The following is a 27902-nucleotide window of genomic DNA, read 5'->3' on the forward strand; positions in this document are numbered from 1 at the left end:
TTGAGATTTTCCCTTTTTAAAACCTTGACTTTAAGCAAATATACATTTTGCTTTGATTTGAGCTATCCTACATGTGGCACATCAAGCTCGCTTATGTCTGAGAGGTGGTGTAACTTAGAGAATGGTGTGGTTGAGAGGGGCGTGGTTGAGAGGACGCAGGAATGAGAGGAGGGTGTGGCTGAGAAGGGGCATGATGAGAGGGGAGTGTGGCTGAGAGGGGGCATGGATGAGGGGGGTGTGGCTGAGAAGGGGCATGGCTGAGAAGGGGCATGGATGAGGGGGGTGTGGCTAAGAAGGGACATGGCTGAGAAGGGGCATGGATGAGGGGGGTGTGGCTGAGAAGGGGCATTAATGAGGGGGGTGTGACTGAGAAGGGGCATGGTTGAGAGGAAGCATGGATGAGAGGAGGGTGTGGCTGAGAGGGGGCATGATGAGAGGAGGGTGTGGCTGAGAAGGGGCATGGCTAAGAGGAAGTATGGATGAGAGGAGGGTGTGGCTGAGAGAAAGTATGGATGAGAGGAGGGTGTGGCTGAGAGGGGGCATGGATGAGAGGAGGGTGTGGCTGAGAAGGGGCATGGCTAAGAGGAAGCATGGATAAGAGAAGGGTGTGGATGAGAGGGGCGTGGCTGAGAGGGCTGTGGTTGTCAGCAGGGGATTCTGGTAGCTCTCAGATGAGGTTTATTCTATTTACACAGTTAATCTCAATTTCATAACAAAACAAAAGCTCTCATAAATCTGGAAATCTGTTTGTTGTTGCTCTTTCTCCTGCCAGTAACAAGTATGAAAATGCAGTTGAAACATATCCAGTGTTTTGACATAAACAGTGTGAATTCCGGGTTAAAGTACCGATCATAGCCATATTAGCGATCATCACAATGACATGAATATTTGTAATTAAACAAACTTTAATTGGATGGATTTATGTTTATCACTTTCTTATGTATCTAGCTAGCTCAAGCTAACGTTGGTTCAGACGGTACATTACCACCAACATTTCATATCAGATTATTCCTATAGATTGTGCAAACGTTTGTGTAAATTTGTGCATTGATGGTGATCAGTCAGTGTTTATATAGTGTCAGCTATAACACCGTGTATGATACTGCTCTTGTCAGGACAGAAACATCGAGCGTCATCACAGAGGCATGCTGTAGAAGATGAAACCATGATCCAAAGCACAGAGCAGACGTTTTATTTTTATCTTTCAACACAAGTGAGGAAACTTGCATTATGCACTGAACAACCATTCCTACAGAGCGACGCGGATATTCACGAACTCCCATTGGCACTGAGCCAAAAACAATATGGCCTCTGAAACAAATCAGAAAATAACGTCATATAATAATAGTCTACTGCAGCGTTGGAAAATGTAACCTCCGTCCAGGAAAATAATAAGTAAGAGACACCTGTTATATTTTATTTATTTATTTTTTTTACTGGAACATCAGGACCCCGGCTGTCATGCAGTTTTACACTCCCTGAAATGAAGAGAGTGTCGAGAGAGCGGTCGTAAATTCACTGAGTTTCTGTAAATTTAAATGCACAGCGAGTGATAATGTACAGGTCAAAACTAAATCATACGACTACATTTTTTTAAATGATATTTCTTATATGAGATTCATATGAGACTCGGCTCAGAGCGGTTGAGATAAGTAAACAATAAAAACACTCTAAGTTGTGCTGTTCTAGTAAAACAATCAACAACGGTGTGGTGTGATAAAACGGAGTTACTGTTACTGACCCAAAGTTCCGATAACTGCACGTCTCAGAGTGCTCTTACACTCAGCAATTTAGCCTCGGTTCATTTTTTATTTATTAAACAACGTCATATTTTGATCCACTTATAGTTATATTTAATTGTTCCCTAACCAGTTTCCCTTTTTTTTTTTTTTCTTGCCTCTGTTGAAGTTAAGACAAAAACACAGCTGGTCATGAAACCACAAAATGTAGACTTTGTGTGTTACAAAGCACTAACACTGAAGACTCATTCCATAAATGTTAAATAAACACAGCCTTACAGAAAGCTTTGCCATACGAACGATATCCTAAATCTGTTTATTATTAGTGGAGCATCTGCTGTTCACATCCCTGTGAACGAGCCGTTACTATAGAAACGATGACGTATTAAAGAGAGCGCATTAATATAAACCTGTGCTCCTGTCAGAGCCGCTGTTATAGAAAACTAATCAACACCTGACGACCAATCAGGATCCAGGATTCAAAAGTAGCAGTGGTGTAATAATCTTAATAACATAAGAACATCTTATGATGCTCATTAAAATGTACTTTTTTGTAATTATTCTGTATTATTTAATTTTGATAAACAGCAGAAGAACACTACACACTGATAAACTGAGCTGCGAGATGCAAAAAATGCTGGATGCAACACACAAAATGTTTTAAACTACTTATTAATTTACAGTTTCTGCTGCAATTATTGGAACAGCAAGGCCTAGTACTTTGTTTTCACTATACACTGAAGACATTTGGGTTGGAGATCAAAAGATAAATATGAGATGACATCAGAATTTCAGCTTTTATTTCCTCATATTTACATCTAGACGTGTTAACATAAAACAAACCCTTTTGTATCAGACCACTCAATTTTAGGTGAGCAAAACTAGAGGAACAGACTGACTTTAAGTAAATGAAAGTAAATAACACGTAATATTTGGTTGCATTTCCTTTACTCGCAGTAACTGCATCACTCCTGCGACTCACTGACACCAAACTGCTGGTTTCTTCTTCTGTGAAGCTTCTCCAGGTTTCTCCTGCAGCTTCTTTCAGTAGTTGTTTGTTTCGGGGGGTTTCTCCCTTCAGTCTCCTCTTCAGGAGGTGAGACGCTGATCAGTTGGGTGAAGGTCTGGTGATTGACGTGTCCAGTCTAAAACCTTCCACTTTTCCCCCTGATGAAGTCCTGTGTTGAGGTGGAAGTGTGTTTTGGATCGTTGTCTTGCTGCGTGATGAAGTTCCTCCTGATCCATTCGGATGTATTTCTCTGTAAATTGTCAGATACAATGTTCCTGTAAACTTCTGAATTCATTCTGCTGCTCCATCATGAGTTCATCATCAATAAAGATTAGTGAGAACGTTCCAGAAGCAGCCATGCAAGCCCAAGCCATGACACTACCTCCACCATGTTCCATAGATGAGCTTGTATGTTCTGGATCATGAGCAGATCCTTTCTTTCTTCACACTTTGGTCTTTCCATCACTTTGGTAGAGGTTCATCTCGGTTCCAGAACTTTTGTGGATCATCTCTGTATTTCTTTGTGCATTCCAATCTGGTTTTCTGATTCTTACTGCTCATGAGTGGTTTACATCTTGTAGTATGCCTTCTATATTTCTTCTCTCCAAGTCTTCTTTGAATGGTGGATTGTGAAACCTTCACCCCTGCTCTAATGAGGTTGTTGGTGATGTCACTGACTGATGTTTTCACAGGCGAAATTGAAGGCTAAAACCAAGAGTAGACATTCAGAGCTATCAATTGTGTAAACAAATCAAGCTAACAGGACATTTGTCTGTCATATGTACCAATATTTTTGATCACTTAACAAATGGGTTCCAACTGAAGGTGCCATGTTCTAAGTTGTTTACATCTAGATGTAAATATCAGGAAATGAAAACTGAAATTCTGATCTATAGTCTGATATATATCTTAAACCCAAATGTCTTCAGTTTACAGCAAAATCAAAAGAATTGGCATTACTTTTGCAATACGTTCAGAGGACACTGTAGGTATCTAATCATTTATTGAGCACCGGCTCCATGTTCTCCATGCTTGGGTGATTTTTGTGAAACCTATACACACTTGCTAAAAGGTCTATTTACCCTTTTCTGAGCAATGTCTATGAGTTTCATGAGGATGTTTTCAGCCCTAAATGCCACTCAGGCAATGATTTTTTACTCTCTTTTTTTGTTTCATTGTTTAATTATGTGCAACCCAAACCAACTAGCTAGCAAACCAAAAGAATACATTTCTCTCTGAATAGGTGCAAGTCCATTATTATCTTTAATATACTTTGTCACGTTAATTAGGTTATATGGATGGCTAAAAATTGTATGACATTTACAGTGCAATTAAATGACAATTGGTAAATTCCTTATTGGCAAGGTTAACCAGGCTTTTTCAGAGCTTTAAATAAATATCTAAATGAAACTATAGGCCCAAGCCCCAACCTCTCCAAGTGTTCCAATGAACCCACCTTCTTCCATGAAAACCTGTGCTATAGGATTACGCCGATTAATTAACCAAAGCCATTGTGTAAAATGTGAAAAGTCACAACTTAAATGTCACGTGATGTAGGTTCTGTGATTTTTTGTGATTGCAGGTTAACACTTCACTCATCATGTTTTTCAAGTTTATGCTCATCACAAGTTTCATTGTCTTAGATCGGACCTGTTGGATCATTGTCAGTTCACTGATGAGCCTCGTTCATAACCTTAAGTGTGAACCCATCTGCCCTCTGAAATGCCCCACACGTGCACATTGGTTTGTTGAGCACCATTCAGTTTCAGTTCCCGGCAGTTTTGCTTCATTAATTTCTCCAAATAATCAACCCAATCACCAATTCCCACATTTTCACGCTGGATATAATCACTGCTGATACTGCACACTGACACTGACAGTGATACAGTATGTGCATCTGCAAGGGAAAAAAAAACACATGAATCCCAGTCTGACTGTTCTCATTCATGTCGCATGGCCACATGTCAGATATGTACCCGATCTAGGCCCACTTACAAAAGTGGCTCAAGTCTGATTTGAAAAGATCAGACATTTGCATCCACACAGTTCTGGAAAAAAAATTTAAAAAATCAGACCAGTGTCATGTTCAATCAAAAAATCAGATGTGTGTCACTTCAACCTGGTCATGTAAATGAAGATTCTCTTGCACTCACGTCAACATTGTTTTGACTTCACGAGATTCAGTTTCCTTCTCTTCAAGAAAACGTAGCAGTGACTTTGTTGGATTGAATACAAGAAATGCTATGTTCATTTTTATACACTGTAATTTTCAAACATTTATGACTTTCAACAGGAGCTCATGGAAATTCTTGCAAATAGACAATCGTGGGTTGGATATCAAAATACAACTTTTACACCCCAATGTCTTCTATTTGTAGTAAAAACATACATAGTAGTGTGAGCAGTGTCAGATTTGCTTAATTGACACGGATGTGATCTAAAATCAATAAAAAAAAAGAATAGAAGGTTTGAAAACAAAACTGCCATCATGCCACTGCCAAATAAAAGCTCTATGTATTAAATAACTGAAGAATATAATAGTAATAAAAAAAACTATAAAAATAAAGGGGTGTTTACATATTGCTGTTTTAAACATGAAAAAATGATTAAACATGAGTACAATGTGCATAGTTCTTATATTCAAAGTGCTTTGGACAAAATATTCCAGAAACATCTCATTCTGTTAGTAGTCGCCATGTTATTGTGTATAAATAGAAGTCTTTGTTCTTTGTCTTGACGCTGCGCATTCTTCACAGAGCCACAACAAATATTTTCTCCACAAATCTCTCAATGTTTGTTTTTACTCAATTAAAACATGCACAAAGGAACATATGCATGCTTTTTTTAATGCCTGGCAGAACCAATCATCACTGATGACTGTACTTGGACTGCAAGGGTTTTGGCAAATGAACTATCAAACAAATAAACATTGGTGTTTTGAAGTTCTTTCTTAGGAGAACAGTGCAGTATTAACTTTGGAGTATTAAAATGTCTATTTACTCCCAGTTATATTACAGAACCTTCTTGAGAAAAAAATCAGGTTCTGCAAGGGAGTCAGTGATTTAAACAGTACAGATTCTAGTATTTCCACTTGGAATGTCAGTCAGCACTGGAAATTCTCCATCTGGTGAGTTAGACTTTGAGAACTTTACAAGTATTTTTCTCCCCTAGATTTTCCTCTAGATAAGTCAGGTTGGTAAAGCTCCGTTAGAAGACTCGGGGTTCTAGAGCTCCATCTGCTGAGTCTGTGTTTTGTAACTTAAACAGAAGATGTTTTTGTGTTGTCTAGAATTTCAAGCAAAGAGTCCATCTTTGGTCATCCCTCTGCAGAAGTCACATTCTGTAACAACAAGAAGTGAGTTCATGTTCTAGATTCTACACCTACTGAGTCACTGTTATCCAATCTCCATTAGGTAAGTCAATACTCTAGAACATCTTCAGAAGAGTGTGCATTTTAGATCATTCTGCAAGTGAGCCATGTTGTGGAACATCACGTCAGCGATCTTGATTCAGCACCTTAAGAGTTCTTTAACAAAGCAGTCCAGATTTTTCACTAGAACAGCCAATGACTTGGAACTTCAACAGTCCCCATTGGAGATTGGGATTTGTAAAAGTAAATCATGTTTGAAAAACCATGTTCATAAAAATTAGTCAGCATTCAAAAATATCCACCAGCTGAGTCAGCGTGGAAAAGCTCCATCAGAACATGTCGTATTGAAGAATGTTGAAAGGCAAGTCTAGAACTTAAGCAGACGTGTCTGGGTTTGATTGTTACTCTGCCACAAGCCAGCTTATATATGTTCTAGATTCTCCAATTGATCAATTAGTATAATGGAACCATCTGGATACAGCATATGATCCAAGAAGGTCCTCTGTGATCTAGATTCCCCTGCAAGTGAATGGTTTATCTAGACCCATCAACAGAACAGTTCACATTTAATGAATCCTCTGCAGATAAATCATGTTCTGGAACAGCGCATGATGTAGATTCTCCAACTGATGAAGCAGTAATCTGGAATTCAGTCAGGAGAGTGCACAATTGAAGTTCTATAGCAAGACAGTCATTGTTCTGGATTCAGTGATCCAGTCCCCAAGCAGACAAGCCAGGTAATCTGGGACTGCGAACATCAACAGGACAATATATTTCTAGGTTGTCCACCAGGTAAGAACTTAGTGACAGAGGCTCAGTTCCTTGCGGACTGAACACTTTTTACACTGAACAACGCAACACCAGTGGAACCGACAGAGGCAGTTCTCTTCCAGAACAACTTCTTCGTCTCTATACCCTCTCTCACAGCACAGCAGGTCACACCCACTCACATCCAATGCCGTGCTGTTGCAGGTTCTCCCCCTGGTCCCTGGAGAACCTGTTTTCCTGTTTGGAAGACAGAAGTCAGGCGACTCAGCTGAATAGATCAGATCCTGTTTATCTGGAGCTTTAATGTTCTGGCCAACAGGGATCAATGTTTTTCCATCATTGCCTCCCATCACCTTTGATGCACCATTGAAGCGCTCTAGAAGACGATTGCCCACTTCCCGGAACCGAGGCAACTTCTTCCAGCAGGTACGCAGTGTGCAGGAACCCGACAGCCCGTGGCATTTGCATTCAGTCCTCATGTAGTTCTTCACTGCCTGCAGTTAAACACACACACACACACACACACACACACAGATTAAAGTGATAAAAGACGATGCACTTCACAAGGAATTTGCCCTCCTGTACCCTCCTGTTCTCTGTAGCCTTGAGCTACCAAAGAGCTTATAGAACCTGACAGCAGAGTTCAATCCTGAACGGCCCTCAGGTACTTAACCAACCATTAATGCCAATACAACATTTTCATCCTTGACAATTAATGATTCTTTTGTTGTACAGTTGAAAAAGAATGTCATTACATATAATTATCATCTCAAAAACGCTCAAATCCGCTGCACATCTCTGCCTGCTCTTTCCACACCCACCTGTCTATCTCATTCTGAAGAAGCTCAGGGTCACATACTCATACACACTTATGTCATTTTAAAAGAATTATCGGTAAAGTAGTGTCTATGTCAATTAACAAGCTTTTGTTGCCTTTACTTTGCCTTTAGTCATAACATGATCTGTCTGCAGATGGCAGACCTCAGAAGGTGATGTCAGTAAATCCATATCTGAAAAAAAAAAGCATGGCTCTTATTGGGACCACACAGACAGTCAGTGTACAAGCATGCCATGGTGTTCCTGTGGTCTACAAATACTTACTGCTATCTTGATCACGCTATTGAGGTCTAGCAATTCACTCCTATCATCCTGCTCCTGAGGTCTACATGCTCCGCTTCTGACAAGATGCTATTATCCAAATCCTGCTTGTAAGGTCTACAAGCTCCTGCTACCCTCCCATGCCTGTCCCTGAGGTGTACAAGCCCATGCTGCTGCTCCTAATGTCTTCAAGCCACAGAACCCTTCAGTTTCTGCTTCTGAGGCCTACAAGCCTCTCCTTTGGACAGATCCTGCACCTTCTACCATGTTACTCCTGCTCCTAAGGTCTACAAGCTCCTCACTACTAACCATACCTTGCTTCTTAGGTATACAAGCCCCTGATCCTCTCCTCACACTGAAGCATAGCTTCTGGCTGGATGTTCCTCATGTGGTTCTTCCTAAGGTTCTGCCCAAGGTTTATTCCTTCTCAGCTCTACCTTATGGACGATTGCCCTGAAATTCTTGCCTTTGGCTTGGGCACTGATATTTAATTCTACTGTATTTTGCAAAAATAAATAAATAAATAAATAAATAAATAAATAAATAAATAACAATTTTGAGGTCTGTGTGCTCCTCAGGAATGTTAGAAGGGTAACGCCCATAAATGAACCCAAAGACACACTATCTCCTTAATAAGTTTAGTTTTGTTTCGGCTCAGTGCAGGATCGAGGTTTTTTTGCTATTGAAGGCTGTTAAATGCTCATTTAAGCCTGTCCATCACTGAGTGCATACACACACACACACACACACACACCATGACGCTGAATGTGTGTTTAGACAGATATCCCGTCTCATATTGTTCTTCACTGTATTTTATAACACATAATCACATCTCTCTTAACTAAATAATTAGCATTTCTTTTGGCAATAGCGCATGCTATAATTCTACAGATACAGTGTGTGTGAGTGTGTGTGTGTGTGTGTGTGTGAGAGAGAGAGAGAGAGAGGATACTAGTAATATATTTATTTTACGGATAATAATAATAATAATAATAATAATAATAATAATAATAATAATAATAAATTATAATAATTATTATTATAGCTGCAAGCAGCATTTCTCGGGGCCAAGCACCCAGACTCAGTGAGCTGCACATTCACAGACACGCTACAGGAAACAGAGCCATAACTTTAGGCAAAAGGATTTAAAAGTGATTTGTAGTTTCAATCATGATGTGTATGTTTTGACCATGGACAGTGGTGGAAGATCTCTGACTGTAGGAGGAAAGGTCAAGATGAACAAATGGGCAGCAGGTTGACATTGCTGATGCAGCTGCTACTACTGCTGTGACCTGTGCTGTTACTACTTTGCCCTGTGGTCATGATTGCTAAAAATGATTTTATTCTTTAACTTAAAAACATCTAAGCAATTGGTTTGTTCTCATCAGACTGGACCTTCTTCCCCCACTTTGTGCAAGGTTATACAGGTCAAAAGATGATGTGAGTCAAATTTGGTTTGATAAAATTTGGAGGAGGAATAGCAAAAATGGACAGTTAGATGGAATAACGTTTGGCATGTTATTGTAGCATTTGACCAGTAAGTGGTGCTGTCACAAAGTTTGTTGCATAGCCTCAGGGCATGGTCCTGAGAATTCCTACCACGATTTGTGTCAGTGTGTCAAGATTGTTGCTGAGATACAGCCTAACTTTTTTTGCTGAGATACAGCCTAACCTTGTTTGCAGCTTCACTGTCAGAGTTGTTGGCACATTATGGGCAAACCATTTGGAATATCAACATTCTTTTGATATTTTTTGTCCAGGTTTGTCTGACGATGTTTGCCAAATTTGATGTTGACTGGACATAATTGTTAGGAAGATAGCAAAAACAAACCCCACAAAAACATTTTTTCCAAGATGATCGACAGGAAGTACACTTGCATTTCAGATGTTGATGTGCATTCACTTCAACAAACTCCAGGGAATTACGGGAAAAAATAAATGTGAATTTAGCACAAATTCTTCAAAGGATAGAAGAAAAAAAAATGTTGTCACAGTTCTTGACGACAAGGTGGTACAGTCAGGAAATGCCCATTCAGGGCATACTGCTGAAGATAATTATCAAGTTTGGTGATGATACACTGCAGATAGATGCATTGCTGAAATACATCCTCACATCCTGTTCTTTTTTTTATTGCATTTGCTGGCATGTTACAGGAGAACGGCTTTGGATATCAAAATTCCTTTGATAATTTTTGTTCAGCCAGGTCCCCAGATTGTGTGAGCTAAATTTGGTGAAGGTTGGACAAAATGTGGAGAAGGAGTAGCTAAAATGGCAGTTAGATGTAAGCATTTTTAGCATGTTATTGTTACTTTTGCACAGTAAGTAGCGCTGGCATGAACTTTATTGTATTGTCTCATGGTCCTGAAGGTGCCTACGAAGTTTTGTGTCAGTGTGCAAATTCATTGATGAGATACAGAATCACTTCCTGTTTGGTGGCTTTGCAGTCGGATTCGTTGGCCCATTATGAACATACCATTAGGAATATCAAAATTTTTTGCAACATTTTTTCAGGCTTAGACAGAAGATGATAGACAAATTTGGTGATGATTGGAAAAAAGTTGTAGGAAGAGTAGCGAAAAAAACGTTTCTGATTAAATCCAAGATGATGGAAAATAAAATTAGATGAAAACTGACATCATAGAGTGTGTTGAACTCATCTTGACCCAGGAAATGCAAGGATGTCTGGTTTTTAAATTATGGATACACGGTTCAAAATGCATGACCATGAAAATACTTCCAAATTAGACCCAAATTTGACCCGATGGTGGCACTTGACTGTTGGCAGCCCTTGGCCCAAAGTTAGTGAGAATCTTCCTCATACCCTCCCCAAACAGTGTGCCAAATTTCATAACTCTTTACCAGACAGTGCCACAGTGTCCACAGTGGGTTACCATAGACACCCTAGCCAGAAGAAGCAGAAGGATAATAAGAAAAGATGGTATAACAATAGAGCACCTACGCACCTTCGGTGCTTGGCCCCCTAATTCTAATAATAATTACCAGGCGTCCAGCCTCGTTGTTGTGCAGGTCGATGAGGGTGCGGATGTCACTCTTGTCCTTCCTGCGCTTGGCATCCATAAACTGTTTGGATTTCTCGTAGCCAAACTCCACATCATCTCCACAACCGCCCCACTCCCAGGCCCCGCCCCCATCCCATGCCCCATCGACAATGGGTGGAGTTTCGGCCCGACGAGGGGGTGGAGCCTCACAGCCACACTGCAGAAGCTCCCCCATGCTGCAGGCCTGAGTTACTGCATGAGTCACTCCGGCTGCCGTGATGGCGTACACGAACGCCGTCTCCCGGATATCTGTCTCACACACACACACACACACACACACACACACACACACACACACACACTATATTAATCCCAGCTGCCTGTTCACATACCCACTGTCCATGCCGAGCTCGTTATTATCAGGTGTGTGTATATGTGAATTTTATTTTTTTATTTTTTTCAGTATTTGTGTTATTTAGGCCCGGGCCTGAGAATGGATCACATTCATACATGGTACGATTACACCGGTGTACACTAAACGAATTAAGCGAATCCCACAGTGACATGTTCAGCTAGACAGAGATCAGAAAATAAAAAGATGGTTGTATGCTTAGTAAAAGCATCTGGGTTATGCTTGTAACCCTATTCCCTGAGAAGGAAACGAGACGTTGTGTAAGCTTTACGCTGTGGGAAACACCCTCACACGTGACCGGTATCTGAAGTCTGTGTGAAATCACTCCTATTTATAGGCCTGCCGTGGTCAGGTGACATGGCAATTACGTGTGTTGTGTGACTATAAAAATGCCAGCTGTGAACCACGTCATCAGCCTCTATTATCTGAAGCAAAGACGCAATTCACAGGCACGCCCCAGTATGATAAAGCTATGCAACGTCTCGTTCCCTTCTCAGGGAACACTGTTACATGCATAACCAGACATTCCCTTTCAAACGGAACTCAATGTTGCATGAGCTTCACGCTATGGGAACAAGTATACCCACTCCGCCATACTCCGCCTGAAGGTCACTTCAAGACAGTTGAGCCCAGGGTGGAATGCATGTCCAGATTATAATACTGAATGAATGTGTGCAGCGTAGACCACCCTGCCGCAGCACACACATCCTGTAAGGGTACCCCTTTGGATAAAGCCTTTGAGGAGGCGACCCCCCTAGTGGAATGAGCCCTTATGTCCAGATGCGTTGCGTGACAGCTCGCGTCATAAGCAATAGATATTGCTTCCACTATCCAATTAGAGATGCGCTGCTTTGACACAGCATCACCTCTACTATTGCCGCCAAAGCAGACCCAGCAACTGCTCCGACTTACTCCACTGGCCGGAGCAGTGGACGTAAGTACAGAGAGCCCTTGCTGGACAACATAAGTGCATAAGTTCTCTTGTTCCAGTATGAGGAACAGAGAGCAGAAAGCCTGCAACACTATTGGCAGGGCAGAAGACCTAGGCACTTTAGGAATATAATCCAGCCTAGGATATTGGAAGGCCTTAGTTAATCCAGGGGCAAAGTCAAGACAGGAAGGGGCAATAGAGAGAGCCTGTAGGTCTCCTACTCACTTGAGAGATGTCAGGGCCAGTAGAAGAGCTACCTTTACAGTTAGAAGCTTCTCTGAGGCTGACTCTAAGGGCTCAAATGGGACACCTGACAGACCTTCCGGGATCACAGACCGGTCCCAGGAAGGTATACACGGTCTGCAGATGGGCCTCAGCTGTCTGACACTATGTATAAACCTCGATGTTAGAGGATGTTGCCCCACAGAGGCGCCATCAATAGGGGCATGGCTGGCTAATATGGTGGCCACGTAGACCCTGATTGTAGAAGGAGCCAACCCGGCTTAGAAATGTCCCTGTAAGAATGCCAGGAGTGTAGCTATTGTGCAGTTTACTGCAGTCTTACTAACTGACAGTCCTCACACCACAAGACAAAAAGTCACCACTTGATGGTGCTGTAGCGTTCAACGTGGTCTCTACACCCTTGGTTGAGAGACAGAATCTATGTGCATCATGGCGTCCACCTCCAATGGTGAGGAAGGAGTGAGGGTGAACCACAGCAGGCAGTGTGTTGTCTCCTCGTAGGCGAACACATCCACTTCTGCTTGGCCGAACCTCTGCCACATGGACTCCCCCACTTGTGGATGGAGCCACCAATCCCTAAGGGCCTAAGCCCCTGCCTTGACAGGATGTCTGTCCCACATTCCAGTTGCCCAGAATGTACATTGCACTCGCTCACAAAAACTTTCCCTCTGCCCAAAGAAGAATTACTTGTGCCTGCCTAAACAGGGGGTGCGAATGTAACCCTCCCTGATGGTTGATATATGAGACCACCTCTGTCTTGTCTGTCACAACTAACACATGGTGACCTCTCAATTGAAGAAGAAAGCATTTCAGTGCTAGAAATATGGCCCGCATATCTAGGCGATTTATATGGCACTCCAGATGAAGGCCAATCCAGAGACTGTGAGCTGGACAGCCGTCTAAGACTGCGCCCCGGCCCATGAGGGAGGCATCTGTCACTATTGTCTTGTGATAACAGAGTGTGATCTGAGGGTAGAAACTGGGGACACCTCCAATTTTTCAGAGCACATAGGCATCGTCATGTGTCACTGATTACTCTCAGGGGTTTCATGCTCGGATGATACCCCCGACTTTTCAGTCACCACTGAAACGGTCTCATAAGCCCCAACACTCTCTCGTAGAGACTGGAGGGGATGCCCAGACCCAGCTTTATCTTGCTCAATGATGAAAGGATTCACCCCACACACGTTGGGGATAGAAACGCCCTCATCATAGTAGCATAATCCCTCATCACCACGCCGCTGAACAGTCCGGAAGGTTCAACAGGGGGTTCCAGCAGGGAGACCTTATCCTCGATCCCTGAGAGGTTGAGCCATAGGTGCTTCTCCGCCGTAACCAAGCTACCCATTGAACAGCCAATATGACGGGCAATTTTGAGTTCCCTTTGTAAGGGAACCCTAACTATTTAAAACCTGCCCCTTTACCCTCGTACACTGACATTTCATGGCCTGCATTAGCATGCTGGAACCAGATGAGCTCTTACATTTTATGCATTTTAGTGCATTAACACTAACCCAGACTTTTCCAGTGAAATGTTTGAAGTAACAGGTAGCACAACAGGTAGCTACATTGTTATAATTTCTGAGCTTTTATAATCACTCAATTACAGTTCAGAGAGAGAGAGAGAGAATCTTGGCATTGTGAGGTTAGTGCCTCAGGCCGAGGCAGAGTCGGCGCTGTTTGGCATGTTTGAATAGCGCAGGAAAACAGCTGGCGGTTATTTGTGCAGGAGCAGAAATATGCAAGTCTCCTTTGTGCACCCCGTACCCTCTATAACAGGAAGTGGACCTGCCTCGGCAGAGCCACTCGTGCTTTTAATGGCCGCATCTCACTGTAATTGCAGTGAATGTTTCAAAACAGAAGAGCACTTATAGACATGAAGCCTCGCCTGTAGACATGGAGGAATTTATGATTAATTTCCATTTGGAGAGGCAGTCAGTCAGTCTCGCGCCGTGGGGAGTCGAGTTGCAGCCCGTGTGCAAACATGTCAACTTACTGCAGGCCAAATTCATCAATCCTGCTGCAGAGCTCACAAGTGACAAGGCTGACTCTCTGCAAACTGAAACTGGAATGGAGTGGTCCCAATAAAAATGGGACATTGATTTCTGTCCATCTACTGACCATTGGTTCTCTCCAAACAGATACAGAGGGCACAAGATTACATATTCTGCCCTCTACTGGCAAAAACACTCACTGACACCATTTGAGATACTATCTAGTATTGCTGTTCTAACAATGCTAATATCTACCAACAATGGGGGTAGATAATTTTAACCTACTTCTAGAAATGTTTACTAAAACAATCTTACAGAATTAGTTGGTATTTCTTGTTTTTTTAAAGAAGCTATTTGTAGAAATGTTTGTAGAAAGTCTAGAAAAAAGGCCTTGTAATAAACTGGTCTGTAGTAAAATACTAGATATATTGCTAAGATGTCTTTTTACTGAAAATAAGGACATGTTCTGAGATGATCGCTGAGATTTAGAGATGTTTTGAGTGAAGTTTACACAACAGAAGGTTATGAGCTCGACCTCAGTGACAGCAGCGGGAAAGAAAAACAGTCATGTGTAGTGTTTACAGGGATCAACGATTACAGGAGGTTTATTAACGTCTTCAAAGAGCTGAACAATGAGCCTCACACACACACACACACACACACACACACACAGCCAGCTTTGTTCACTTGTTTATACTGACCTCACATCCTCAGCACAGAGGAGTGTATGGAAGTCTATATCTTAAAATCAGGAGTCAGAGGTCAAGGGGTCATGAAATTTGTAAGTGTAGTCTGGGAGCGTATTACCCATAAAGCATTAGCAGATCAGCAGGAATTTTATAACTCAATTTATGTTAATGTATATTGAAGCTAGCTAATAAATATGCCTCATTTGTAAGTCGCTTTGGATAAAAGTGTCTGCTAAAAGAATAAATGTAAATGTAAATATGCACAGTCAACACATACAGTGCAACCATCACACACCACCATACTCTCATCACAGGCCATCACACACCACCATACTCTTATCACAGACCATCACACACCATCACACACTACCATACTCTCATCACAGACCATCACACACCACCATACTCTCATCACAGACCATCACGCACCACCATACTCTCATCACAGACCATCACACACCACAATATTCTTATCACAGACCATCACACACCATCACACATCACCATACTCTCATCACACACCACCACAGTCTCATCAGGCCCTTAACCCTCACCTGCTCAATTGTGTAAATAAGATAAATGTAAAATCACACGCCACCATACTCCCTTTCCTACTTTCTTCCTCTGTTACTGTTTTTGCTCTTTCTGTATCTTCCTTTACTTCTCTTTCATTATCACTTTCTTTCTTTCTTTCTTAAAAGATGTAGTAAAAGGTATGAAGGAGGTAGATCTCTCTCTCTCTTTCTCTCTCACCCTGTTGTAGGATTTTTCCGAAGTACTTGTTGTGGCTGGTACAGTTCCAGCGGCGGAAGCGGAATTGGTACTGACACTCTCTCACTCCAAGCCTCGCTCCTTTCACCACTTCTGTCACGATTTCCGGATGGTTCTGACACAGATCGGCCTGCTTACTGCCCAAACGCTTCGTCTTCCTGCAGATACTGTTAGGATCCATGACCAGGGGACTGCCCACTGCCCTGCAACACACACACACACACACACACACACACACACACACACACACACACACACACACACACACACAGAGATAAATTTCCAAATCTCTGATACACATTTTAATTGAATAAAGAATATTTCTGTAATGAGAAGAACAGATGAACTGTGCTCAGATATAATGTGCTCTGATTGGCTGAGAGCTATAAAACCACTGATATCGATGCACTGAAATTTCAGACATTAAAAAATAAAAAAATTCAATTTTTTTTACGGTTCAAACAATAGAAATGCTGAAAAAAAGTTTAACGTAAGATTTCAGTACTGCGTTTATTCTCCATCTGAAACCATCAGCAGCCGATTCTGACTCATTTGCCTCCGTCACTGCTCTTAGCCAATCAGAATGCACTGTTCTTGTACACGCAGTAGACATAAATCACGTGCTAAACGCATTACTGTTACGTTCTCCGTGGTGATGCCTCTCTTCTTTCTTTCCTTCTTTTTCTTTCTACGTTCCCGATTTGATTTATTCGCTTTCTTTCTTTCTTTCTTTCTTCAGTACTGTTCCTCACATCTTTTAAAACTGAGCTCTTTTGTAATGTTACTCTTTTTTTCATCCCTCCATTACCTTTAAGTCTTTAAGCACACGTATAGTTGTAAAGTAAAGAAAAAGTGAGCTTTTAGTTTCAGCTGAAAATCTTTTTTCTTGTTAATATACTTTATCATAAGGCAGCTGTCTGCACTGTGAAAGGACACCTCATCGCTCTAGCTCCACTCCTGTCAGGCCTAATCTCTCAGAGTAATAGCGTTTATCTGCTACGCGGAGTTTATTTTAAGAAGTCGAGCTGAGCACTCAGGCCAGGTGGTCCGAATAAGATGTACGATGCTGCAGATAACAGGCACGCTGGCGATGCGTCCCATCTGATTGGACAAATGTTTCGTTTAAAATGCAGCAGCTTACTGCATGGCGCTCTCACGACCCCGCTCGCTGTACATGACTCCTGGCAAGGTTACACTCTCTTGTGTTACCTCATGAGTGCATGGAACACACACTCAGAAGGAAAGGAGAATACTGCGTGAGAGTATGTTACTCAGGACATGTGAGAGAAAGGAAGTCGTTTTATTACTAGCGTTGGATCAGTGGGTTATAAAACACTGCTAATGTTCCTCGGCTCTGTAAAATGCCTTACGACTTTTGGAGTGTTGACATTATTGACAACGTTTCCATGGAGATGACAAGCCGAAGACGACATCATTGTGTCTTTCCCGGCTCATACACCCTGTGCGTGACCCGCTGATTATCTGGTGTTTGTGTGGGTGTGTGTCGGAGTGCTAATCCGGAATAACAGTACAACTCATAAAAAAACACTCTCTCTCAGTCTCTCTCTCCGAGTCGCTCTCTCAGTCTCTCTCTGAGGGGCGAGGCCGAGCTTTTAAACTGTTTAATGGAAGAGATTTTGAAGGAACGTTTCAGAATCCCAGTGTTAGGGAGATTAGGGGGTGTGATGATACATCAATATGACCATATACCAAGATAAAGACTTTCCAAAAAGACTTTCCAAAACTGTCAACATGAAGAATTCCCAAAAATTTCAATATAAAGATTTAGGTAAAGATATAGGTAAACTGTGAACATAAAGCATTCTGAAATAGCTGCATTGTCATCGTCAGTGCTTTACTGACAGGGGCACTGCTAGGGTTCCTGGGCCCCAAGCCCCCCCCCCCCCCCCCCCCCCCAATTATCTTTTCTTATTGCCACGTTTAAAAACTATCATTATCAATAAGAATAACATTTATTACATATTCAATAAGAGACTATAAAGAACTAAATTTGAACAGTTAACACAAATTAACTGAAATTATGAATGTATAACTATATACAAATAACTATATATACACAGTACAAGTAATTAACACCATTGTACTCTCTCACTCACATACACAGACACTATAGAAAGTCTGTCTGGATGTCTTTATAAGCTGTCGACTTGTAATTTCTTATTCCTCAAGTACCAAGAACAATGAACTTTATTATTGTTATTGTTATTATTATTATTATTATTATTATTATTATTATTATCATTATTATTCATTGAGTCAATAATAAGAAGTTTCACACACCAGCAGCTCCAGAAAGAAATGTGGAAATGAACTAAAACAGTGACGGGATCACTGAATCAGTGAGTTGAACTCGAGAATTGAATCGGTTCTATTCATGAATGAATCATTCAGACTGGTTTAATCAATGGGATTCTCCAATTCGTTGAAATGAACCGACTCGAACAAACGATTCACTCACGAATCGGACATCATTACAACACTTCTCTCATAAACTCACTCGAGACAATTAAAGCAGATTTATATGATTACATTACATTTCGAGCGATTCCTCACAGAAAGCTGCTGCAAGGCTTCGGAAAGCTGAATATATACGACACTGGGAAAGTTTTATTGTCACTCGGTGCTTTTCCGTCCTTTTTGAAGCTCCATTACTATTGCCCGATTGTATAGAAAAACAGACATTCTTGGAAATATTGTGCTCCAACTTCTAAGGGTAAACATCGGGTTGAATAACTGATGGAATTTCTAGTTTATGTTAATTAGAACTTCAGGGCGCACGGTGGATTAGTGCTTCGCCTCACACCTCCAGGGTTGGGGGTCCGATTCCCGCCGCGGCCCTGCGCATGAGTTTGCATGTTCTCCCCGTGCTGCGCGGGTTTCCTCCGGGTAATGCGGTACGATTCGGATGCAGTCAGGCTCTTGTCACCATGGGAACTGCAATAATAACCTAAAAATGAATCCTGACTTATTGGTCTGGAATAAAAAGATAGAAAACCTACGATTATCCTAAAAAATGTTTATAACAATCCTGTAAGAATAACATAACATTAAAAAATCACCTCAGACAGGAAAATATAAACTGTTCCACTGATGAGGAGGAAACAAAAGCCAAAAACTAAATCAACTATTAAACACATTAACAGCCCCATCATTTATGACAGTTTATATTATGATCACACTATACTGTGTTTATCCTGCACGGAGCCCATATTATTGTTTTATTGACTTGGCGAAGGGAATTATGTGATTGCGTAAAAATAATGACTTTACAGTGGCTTCTGAACGGGACAGACTTTATCTCAGGACACAAGATATGAAGTATCATGATATACTTCATATAATCGGTCATCAGAACATTCCGAGATCCAAGATATACTGCACCATTATTAAACCAGAGCTGTATCTGAACATTCCCTCTCTTACAGCATGCTAAAATAATCCATAAACACTGACGATGAATGCAGCTCTGATTATAACTCGTTTACATTGATGAAGATCAGCTTGTCATCAGATGACGGAGTATGAAGATAACGCAGAAGGGACCAGAGCAGACCTAAAGCTTAGAAATATGCCAAAAATCTCCTATTATAATGTTTATGATATAACAAACATTTGCACAATATACAATGTGTATCACAATATTTACACCAGAAGTAGAGCGCCATTTTAAAAGAAGCCAAGAACCTAGAACCAAGAGCCAAGAACCATGATTTATTTTTATTTCATTCCTTCAGTGGTTCTGTTTAGAGTCGAGTTGAAGTCCGGTAAATGTGTGATATGAGGAAAATATTATAATCCCAATACTTGAAGACATTTCTGTGATGTATAGTGTATTACACATCATAATATTTAGGTTTGTTAACAAACTGCAAAAAATGTAAATGATGTTATTTAATGTTATTTTTACTTAAAAAAAATATTTTTAACATTATGTTTTTAACTGTTATTAACTATTTTTCATTGGATTTAAAAACCTGTTACCGATGCCAATATTTCACAAAATTTCAATATTTTACAATATTTTAATTTCTTATTAAAATAATATTGTGCTATAATTGATCAGGATAATGAGTCTTTATTTATCACGTATACATTACAGCACAGTGAAATTCTTTTCTTCGCATACCCCAGCATGTCAGGAAGTTGGGGTCGGAGCGCAGGGTCAGCCATGATACAGCGCCCCCTGGAGCAGAGAGGGTTAAGGGCCTTACTCAAGGGCCCAACAGCGCCAGGGCTCGAACCCCCGACCTTCCGATCAGTAACGCAGAGCCTTAACCGCCAAGCCACCACCGCCCAGGATGCTGATAATTTATCATCTTCTGCCCAGTATTATGTTACAGACACTCTTTAAGTAGCTGGTGTTTAGTGAGCAACTACTGACAAATTCCCAATCTGAACTCTGGTGAAAAATCAGAAATAAAGCTGCACTTAGCCAGCTACATCAATATTATCATATCACCTGGAAATACTCATATCACCTTATACAAAATAAACGGATATTTTCTAAGCTGTATTTAAATAAAATAGTATTTTGTTACAGTCTGAAATGATTTCTAAAATTAAATAAATAAATAAAAATACAGCAACATTATTTCCAGGATCACACAAGATGCAATAAGTGGGCCACTGGATTGATTGACTGAGTTTTTACAAAGACAATCTCCATTGTCTGTACATAAATTGTTACTATTGACATTAATATCTACTAAATGTCATGTAAACTAGAGAAGTGCCAACACAACAACAACAACAACAACAAAAGCTCCACAAGACTCTCAGTGGAACTTATATACCGGTGCTAATCAGTATGAAAACAAGATTGTGACATGTGACCAGGTCATGTGACATGCTGGGGCTGATGGGTGATGTAGTCCATGCTCATCCTGTACATGTGATGCATACAGAATCTTACAGCTAGCTAGCGTTCAGTCAGTAATGCTAGCTCTGTGAAACTAGCACATTATTTGAGGTTTTGTGTAGAACAGAACTGGGAATATAAAGGGAACGTGACTGTAGTACATTATTTCATTTTATGGATTTACTTATTTACAATTTAATGTATTAACTTTAACTTTTTTTTTACTCTCATTATATGAGACAGAAAATTTGTCTGGATGGTGTGGGAATGTTTTTTTTTCTTAAAATGTATAAAATAAATAAATAAACAAATAACTAAATAATGCAATATTAAATTTGTTATTACCCAATTTTCACTTTATTTAACATTATTTCTGGTATTCTCCAAGTATTTGTAATTTGTGACTTATTAAAACAACAACAACAACATTATTTCTGTTATTTCTCAAGGTTCTGTTTTGTTAGTGTTTGTGAATTTGTTTCTAAATAAATAAACAAATACATTAAAAATCTTAAACAAATCAAATGCATGTATACATGAATAAATATCTTACATGGTTCAGTATTGGGGCTTTTAATGATTTTAATCTGAAGCCACTTAGATACATGATTAATAAATAATAAGAATCAACGTCAATAGCAGAAAACATTTCGCTTTGCAAAAATAAATAATAAATAAATAGTCCAATCAGATTATGTTTCTCTTCATCACTGATGATTTGTTAAATCGCTCTACTTCTTGTTTTATGGCTTAAATCTGGGAGGTTAGTGTCACAGACATACACATGAAACTCTGAAAACTCTATTGTGATTCATTGCACAGATGACATCACACGCACACACACACGCACACGCACACACACACGCACACACACACACACATCAATGATCTCAGGTTTCATGATGGTCGTGTGCAGTTGCAGATAAGCGTCGTCTCCTTCACTTGGAGAAAGAGTGAAACTCATCCTATTCCTAATCCTCAAACTATGCTGGATATGTAGTCACTCACAAGCTGTGTGTGTGTGTGTGTGTGTGTGTGTGTGTGTAAAGTGAATCTGAGGGAATGCCAGTCTCCTGTCAGCTCACCTTTATCTCATCTCATCTCTCACAGCTGCTTGATTGGAAACATCGCTGTCATCCAGAATGAGAAAAGGAGATGAAGTGTGTGTGTGTGTGCGTGTGTGTGTGTGTGTGTGTGTGTGTGTATATCACGCTGCACTAAACTTAAAGTGTGTTACGAATGTTCATGTGTTATTTTTTAAATTAATTGTATGCTGTCACAATAATTAACAAAGTAATCAAATAATGTTCAGGCAAAGATTTTATGCTAATGAACTTCATGCTAATGAACTTTATGCTAATGAACTTTATGCTAATGAGTTCAGGCGAGGCGTTCAGCATTAATGCAGGAAAAAGTTACTTAGTGTTCGTATTAACACTATAAATATTAATATATTGTTTTTGAATTAATACCTATAATATTAATAACGAGTATTCTTCTTCTTCTTCTTCTTATTATTATTAATAATACTACTAATAAATAAAATATAGGATTTAAATAACTTATAAAATGAGCAGTTAATATTATTCAGATTTCTGTTTGTTCAGTGTATGAATGCCGCGTAGCTGCAGGAGTTTGATGAAGTGCGTTTCAGATGCTCAGTGACAGAATGCTAATATAGCGCTCTGTATTAAAGATCACTACTGATTTAAATATATAACATATACACTAATCATGTGTGTAAAGCTACATGCTAATGTTAGCTATCTTTTAAACCAGGACTATCCCAGTGTACAGTTTACTTTTGTCTACACCATTCTACACATTTCTACACCGTTCTACACCATTGTATAGGCTTCTACACTGTTCTTTACATTTGACATTTCTACATCATTTTAAACATTTCCACACCACTCTATACATTTCTAAACTTTTGTACACCATTCTACACCGTTCTATACATTTCTAAACTTTTCTACACACTGTTCTACACCATCCACACATTTCTAAACTTTTCTACACATTTCTACACTGTTCTACACACCATTCTAGCCATTTCTACACTGTTCTGCACCATTCTAGACATTTCTACACTGTTCTGCACCCTTCTGCACACTGTTCTACACCATTTTACACACTTCTACACATTTCTAAACTTTTGTACACCATTCTACACCGTTCTATACATTTCTAAACTTTTCTACACACTGTTCTACACCACTCCACACATTTCTAAACTTTTCTACACATTTCTACACTGTTCTACACACCATTCTAGACATTTCTACACTGTTCTGCACCCTTCTGCACACTGTTCTACACCATTTTACACACTTCTACACATTTCTAAACTTTTGTACACCATTTCTACACTGTTCTACATGTTTTGTCACGACTCTACATATTTCTATATCCATTCTACACGTTTCTACAGCATGCTACAGCATTCAACACATTTCTACACTGTCTACAACCATTTTACCCAGTTGTACACTGTTCTACAAACATTCTACACATTTTTACACTGTCTACTGTTCTGCACTTTTATACAGTGTTGTACGTTATTCTACACACCATTCTAGACATTTCTACACCGTTCTACACATTTCTACACCACTCTACACGTTTCTACAAACATTCTACACATTTCTGAACTTTTCTATACATTTCTCTACACATTTCTCTCTACACATTCTGCACATTTCTACACCATTCAAACATCCATTCTACATGTTTCTACAGTGTTCTACCATTTTGTACAACTATTCTACACCATAATACATGTTGCTACACCATTCTACACTATTTTACATGTTTCTACGTCATTCTACACCATTGTACACCATGTTAGTATACATAGGGTGACAAGATACATGTACAGATAAACACACAGACAAAACACACAATTTGAATATACACACACAGAAATACAGATGGACTCAATACAAGTGCACATACTCACAGATACACAAACACACACACACACACACACACACACACACACACCCCTGGCTGTGTGCCAGCACATGACTCCGCCCTCTCAGAGTATCTCTAGTCTCTCAGGGCCTTTCATCTGTCCGGCCGTCCCGCTGTCCATCAGACACACTCATCACACACTCGCAGATAACACTGCACTCTACAGAGCCGCATTGTCCACTGGACCTCCAGGTGTGTGTGGGAGTGTGCGCACACACACATACACACATACACACACACACACACACACACACACAGCTGCAGTTGGGTCTGAAAGTTCTAGTGCATTTCCATGTCATGTTTTTGTTTTATTCAACTAATACGCTAACTGTTTTAGAGATTAATGCTGTGAGAACACTGTTTCTAGGCAAGTGGAAATATGTACACAGAACTTAAGCTAGGTAAAGACTGAGAATAACTTTAGACTTTATATCACTAATACAAAGCTGTGTGGAGGCACAGTAACCGTGGAAACGACACAGAAACATCGGAAAGTGCAGATGTGTTGATAGATTTCTGATAAAAGTTAATAAAAATCATCAAACTTCATGGGAAAGTCATGGGAACTTCCACATGGTCAGTTTTTTTTCACAAAAGCTAGCTTGCTATTAAATGGGCTAATAATAGGAGCTATAATTTAATTTAAAGCTGCAGTATCAGACTTTTTTGGTTAAAAATGAACAGAAATCAATTATTTAGCAAGAACGTAAAAATGTCTGTTCAAACCTGTCTCCTTAAAGATAATACTTTATTAATCCCCAGATGGAGAAATTAGGGATTCCCTTTACCCTGATTCACAAGGTTAAGCTTATGATGATGATTTATAACTTGAGCTGTCCGGTCAGATTCCGCAGGAAACGTCAGGTTGACATCATCCGCCTTTGCGTGGATACGTCACGTCCGTAAATAAAAAGAAGAAAAGCCGGCTACTATATGGTGTATGTGGGGCTGAGGATGGTGGAGTGTTTGTAACTTTTCTTTCAACACTTGATTAGAATTTAAACTGGTCATCTAGACGGCTGCTTTATTCTGGATATTGTGCTAAACACAATCATCGCTGATGTCTGGGGAATCAGACAAAACAAAGAAACCTCGAACTGCGGAGAGCCTGCAGTCAAAAACGGGAAAGGTAAATAAGGTAAATAAGCTGCTGTTCACTGATAGATAGTGTTTTCAAGAGCTCTCAAGGGTTCTTCAAAGGTTCTCCAGGTTTTCTTTTAAGGACTTCATCAGGAGAACCTCCACAGTGAAGAAATGTCAACACTATGTCATAACTCGCATTTCAAGCTATTAAAAGCATCTGTGGAAACCTTTCAGAAAGGGTATGAACACACAAAGCAATGTGTATCCATCCCATAATTTCCTTACATAGAGTTGAACATAGAGTTAAAAACATGGCAGACAGAAATAACAACAACAACAACAACAAAAATAAAGCAAACAAAAACTGTGATAAGATTTTGTACATTTTATCACAATATGATGAATGAATAGCAGTACACGGCTTATAAAATTCATATTGTATATCTCACACACACACACACACACACACACACACTCTTCGCTTATGAGCAGCTGGTCTCCTCCTCCATTTGGGGACGAATGAGGTGAAAATGTGAAATGTGCAGAGATTTCATTTAAAAAATGAACGTGTTGCTTTAGTGGTTTGGTCTGTGTTTATTAAACACTCCGTGTGTGTGTGTGTGTGTGTGTGTGTGTGTGTGTGGCTTTCGGACCGAATGAACCGAGTGTGACGACACCCATCGCCTGCAGCATTACCTCAAATTCCAACTGTGACCCCTTTAATGTCTCGACCTGCCAATTACGTCTTAGACCTGCAGCTAGACACACTCACACACACACTCACACACTCTCTCTCTCTCTCTCTCACACACACACACACACACACACACACTCGTTAAATAATTCTTGTCTGGAAATGTCATTTTAGGTCTTTGCGTGTTGAATTAAAGCGGAATAAAAGATTAAATTCTGAAATCTTAATAGATCAGTGTGTGAAAAACAATTTCAATCTGTTCATTTAGGGTTGAGTTTGTAAAGCCAGGAGTGGGTGTGTTAATCTTGTGGGTGTGTCTCTGTGGATGGATGCCATTAGTTTGAGCATTAATAAAAATAAACCTCTCTCAAAAGACACAGCTCAGAAATATGGCTGGTAAGATTATTATAATCATTACTATGATTCAAGATGCTAGCATCATGACAGTGTTTACACAGTTCCTCTATACATCATTATAAATGACTGTGAAACTTGCTAATATTCATGCTGCGATGTTATCTAACTCATCACACTAGCAATGTTTAATGAGATTTCACTGACTTTGTTTCCAACCTCGGTTGTTTTTGTGCCACAGTTTTTATTTATTTATTCTATTTTAAGTATCATTACACTTTCGGGTTATCAGCTGTCTGAAGATCTCTCTAGTGCATCCACCTGGCCACTCCTCCTTAACTCATTGGAGCCATCCACCTGGCCCTGCCTGACATTTCTCTGGAGCATCCACCTGGCCCTGCCATTGATCTCTCCCTACCCACTTGATTTTCTAGAGCCATCTAACTAAACCCATCCCCTATGATTCTTTGGAGTCATCCACCTGAACATCTTGTCTTTCCTCCTTAGATATATGTACCCATCCACTTACCCCACCCCTGATCTCTCTGAAGCCCCACCTGGACCTGCCCACTTGGTTTTCTAGAGACGTCTAACTAAACCGGTCCTCTCTGACTCTTTGGAGTCATCCCGCTTAGCATCTGGCTTTACCCCTTTAGCTCTCTCCTAGACCTATCCACCTGGCCCCACCCCTGATCTCTCTGTAGCATCCAGCTGTCCCCACCTCTGATCTGTCTGGAGCATACACCTGGCTCCACCCCTGATCTCTCTGGAGCATATACCTGGCCCAACCCCTGATCTTCCAAGAGCATCCACCTGGCCCAACCCCTGCTCTCTCTGCACCCATACATCCAGGTCATTCTTCCTTAGCTCTCTGAAGTCATCCACCTGGCCCTGCCCATATCTCTCTAGAGTATCCACCTGGCCACACCTCCTGATTTCTCAGGACCATTCACACGACCCCACCCCTGATCTCTCTTGAGCATCCACCTGGCCTCTCCCTTTAATTCTCCGAACCCATCTGCCTGACTCTGCTTTCTTAGGAGATCTGGAGCCATCCATTTGGCTCTGCCCCCAATTCCTCATAGCACTGCTAGTAGTGACTTGAATGATGCGGAAAATGTGAGAAATTGCTTATACTGTATATCTGTTACACACACACACACACACACACACACACACACACACACACACAGAGAAACGAGTTCAAACAGCAGTGTGTTCTCCAACAGCTATGAGACCCATAGAAGAACATATTATACAGTGTTGTGTACAGTGTTGTGTATATTATTGTGTGTAGTCTATTGTCTGAATGTTTGCACTGTTGTCTGTTGCTGTTTCATGTTACATGCAGCAGACAACAGTCCTGGAGAAACTATATTTTGTCCCTCACTCAACACGTCTGTGATGAGAAGGAATGACAATAAAGTTGGCTTTGACCTTGACTTTGCTGGTACTCACCACCACATGCCGATGATGTTGACTGGGCAGAGCAGGATGAAGAAGAGCGCGAGCTGGTACTGAGAGTGCATGGCAGGAGTTAGGGATGATGATGATGATGATGATCCTAAACTCCTGTGTGTGTGTGTGTGTGTGTGTGTGTGTGTGGAGCCTTTTGCACTTCTGAACAGTGCTAAAGAGTGCGCACTTTCTCCAATCTTCTTATTCCTCCTACACACTCATCCCGCATGACAGCATGTTTTTGCCCAGTAGAAGAAGAGAAGATATACTGGGTATAAATAAAAAGTAATAATAATAAAAAAACCCATAAAAAATTTAATTATAAATAAACTCCACAGAGAAATCGAGTCTTCCAGCAGCTGTGTGGGATTCAGTGAGCTGCCCTCACACCGGTGCTGCTTCACTGTGAATCTGTCAGTGTTTCCCCAGCGGCT

At 40.5% G+C, this 27902-nt stretch overlaps 1 protein-coding gene across 6 annotated transcripts; it reads right to left on the minus strand.

Annotated features, from left to right (window-relative positions):
- Window positions 1-3599: 3599 nt before the first annotated feature.
- Window positions 3600-27902, minus strand: wnt6b (wingless-type MMTV integration site family, member 6b). Of its 6 annotated transcripts, XM_053626119.1 has the most exons (5): window positions 16667-16821; window positions 16007-16227; window positions 10986-11293; window positions 7240-7380; window positions 6957-7123 (listed from the first exon to the last, which is right to left on the minus strand). In XM_053626119.1, exons 1-5 carry the CDS (start codon window positions 16819-16821, stop codon window positions 7055-7057), a joined length of 894 nt encoding a protein of 297 aa, XP_053482094.1. In that variant the 3' UTR covers window positions 6957-7054. The 6 variants fall into 6 exon arrangements, with proteins under 6 accessions (XP_053482090.1, XP_053482093.1, XP_053482091.1 ...); XM_053626115.1 differs by lacking the exon at window positions 16667-16821 and adding an exon at window positions 27469-27902 and having other exon boundaries at window positions 3600-7380; XM_053626118.1 differs by lacking the exon at window positions 16667-16821 and adding an exon at window positions 18849-18924 and having other exon boundaries at window positions 3600-7380.

Source organism: Ictalurus furcatus, chromosome 6, assembly GCF_023375685.1.
Source record: "Ictalurus furcatus strain D&B chromosome 6, Billie_1.0, whole genome shotgun sequence".
Lineage (NCBI taxonomy): Eukaryota > Metazoa > Chordata > Actinopteri > Siluriformes > Ictaluridae > Ictalurus > Ictalurus furcatus.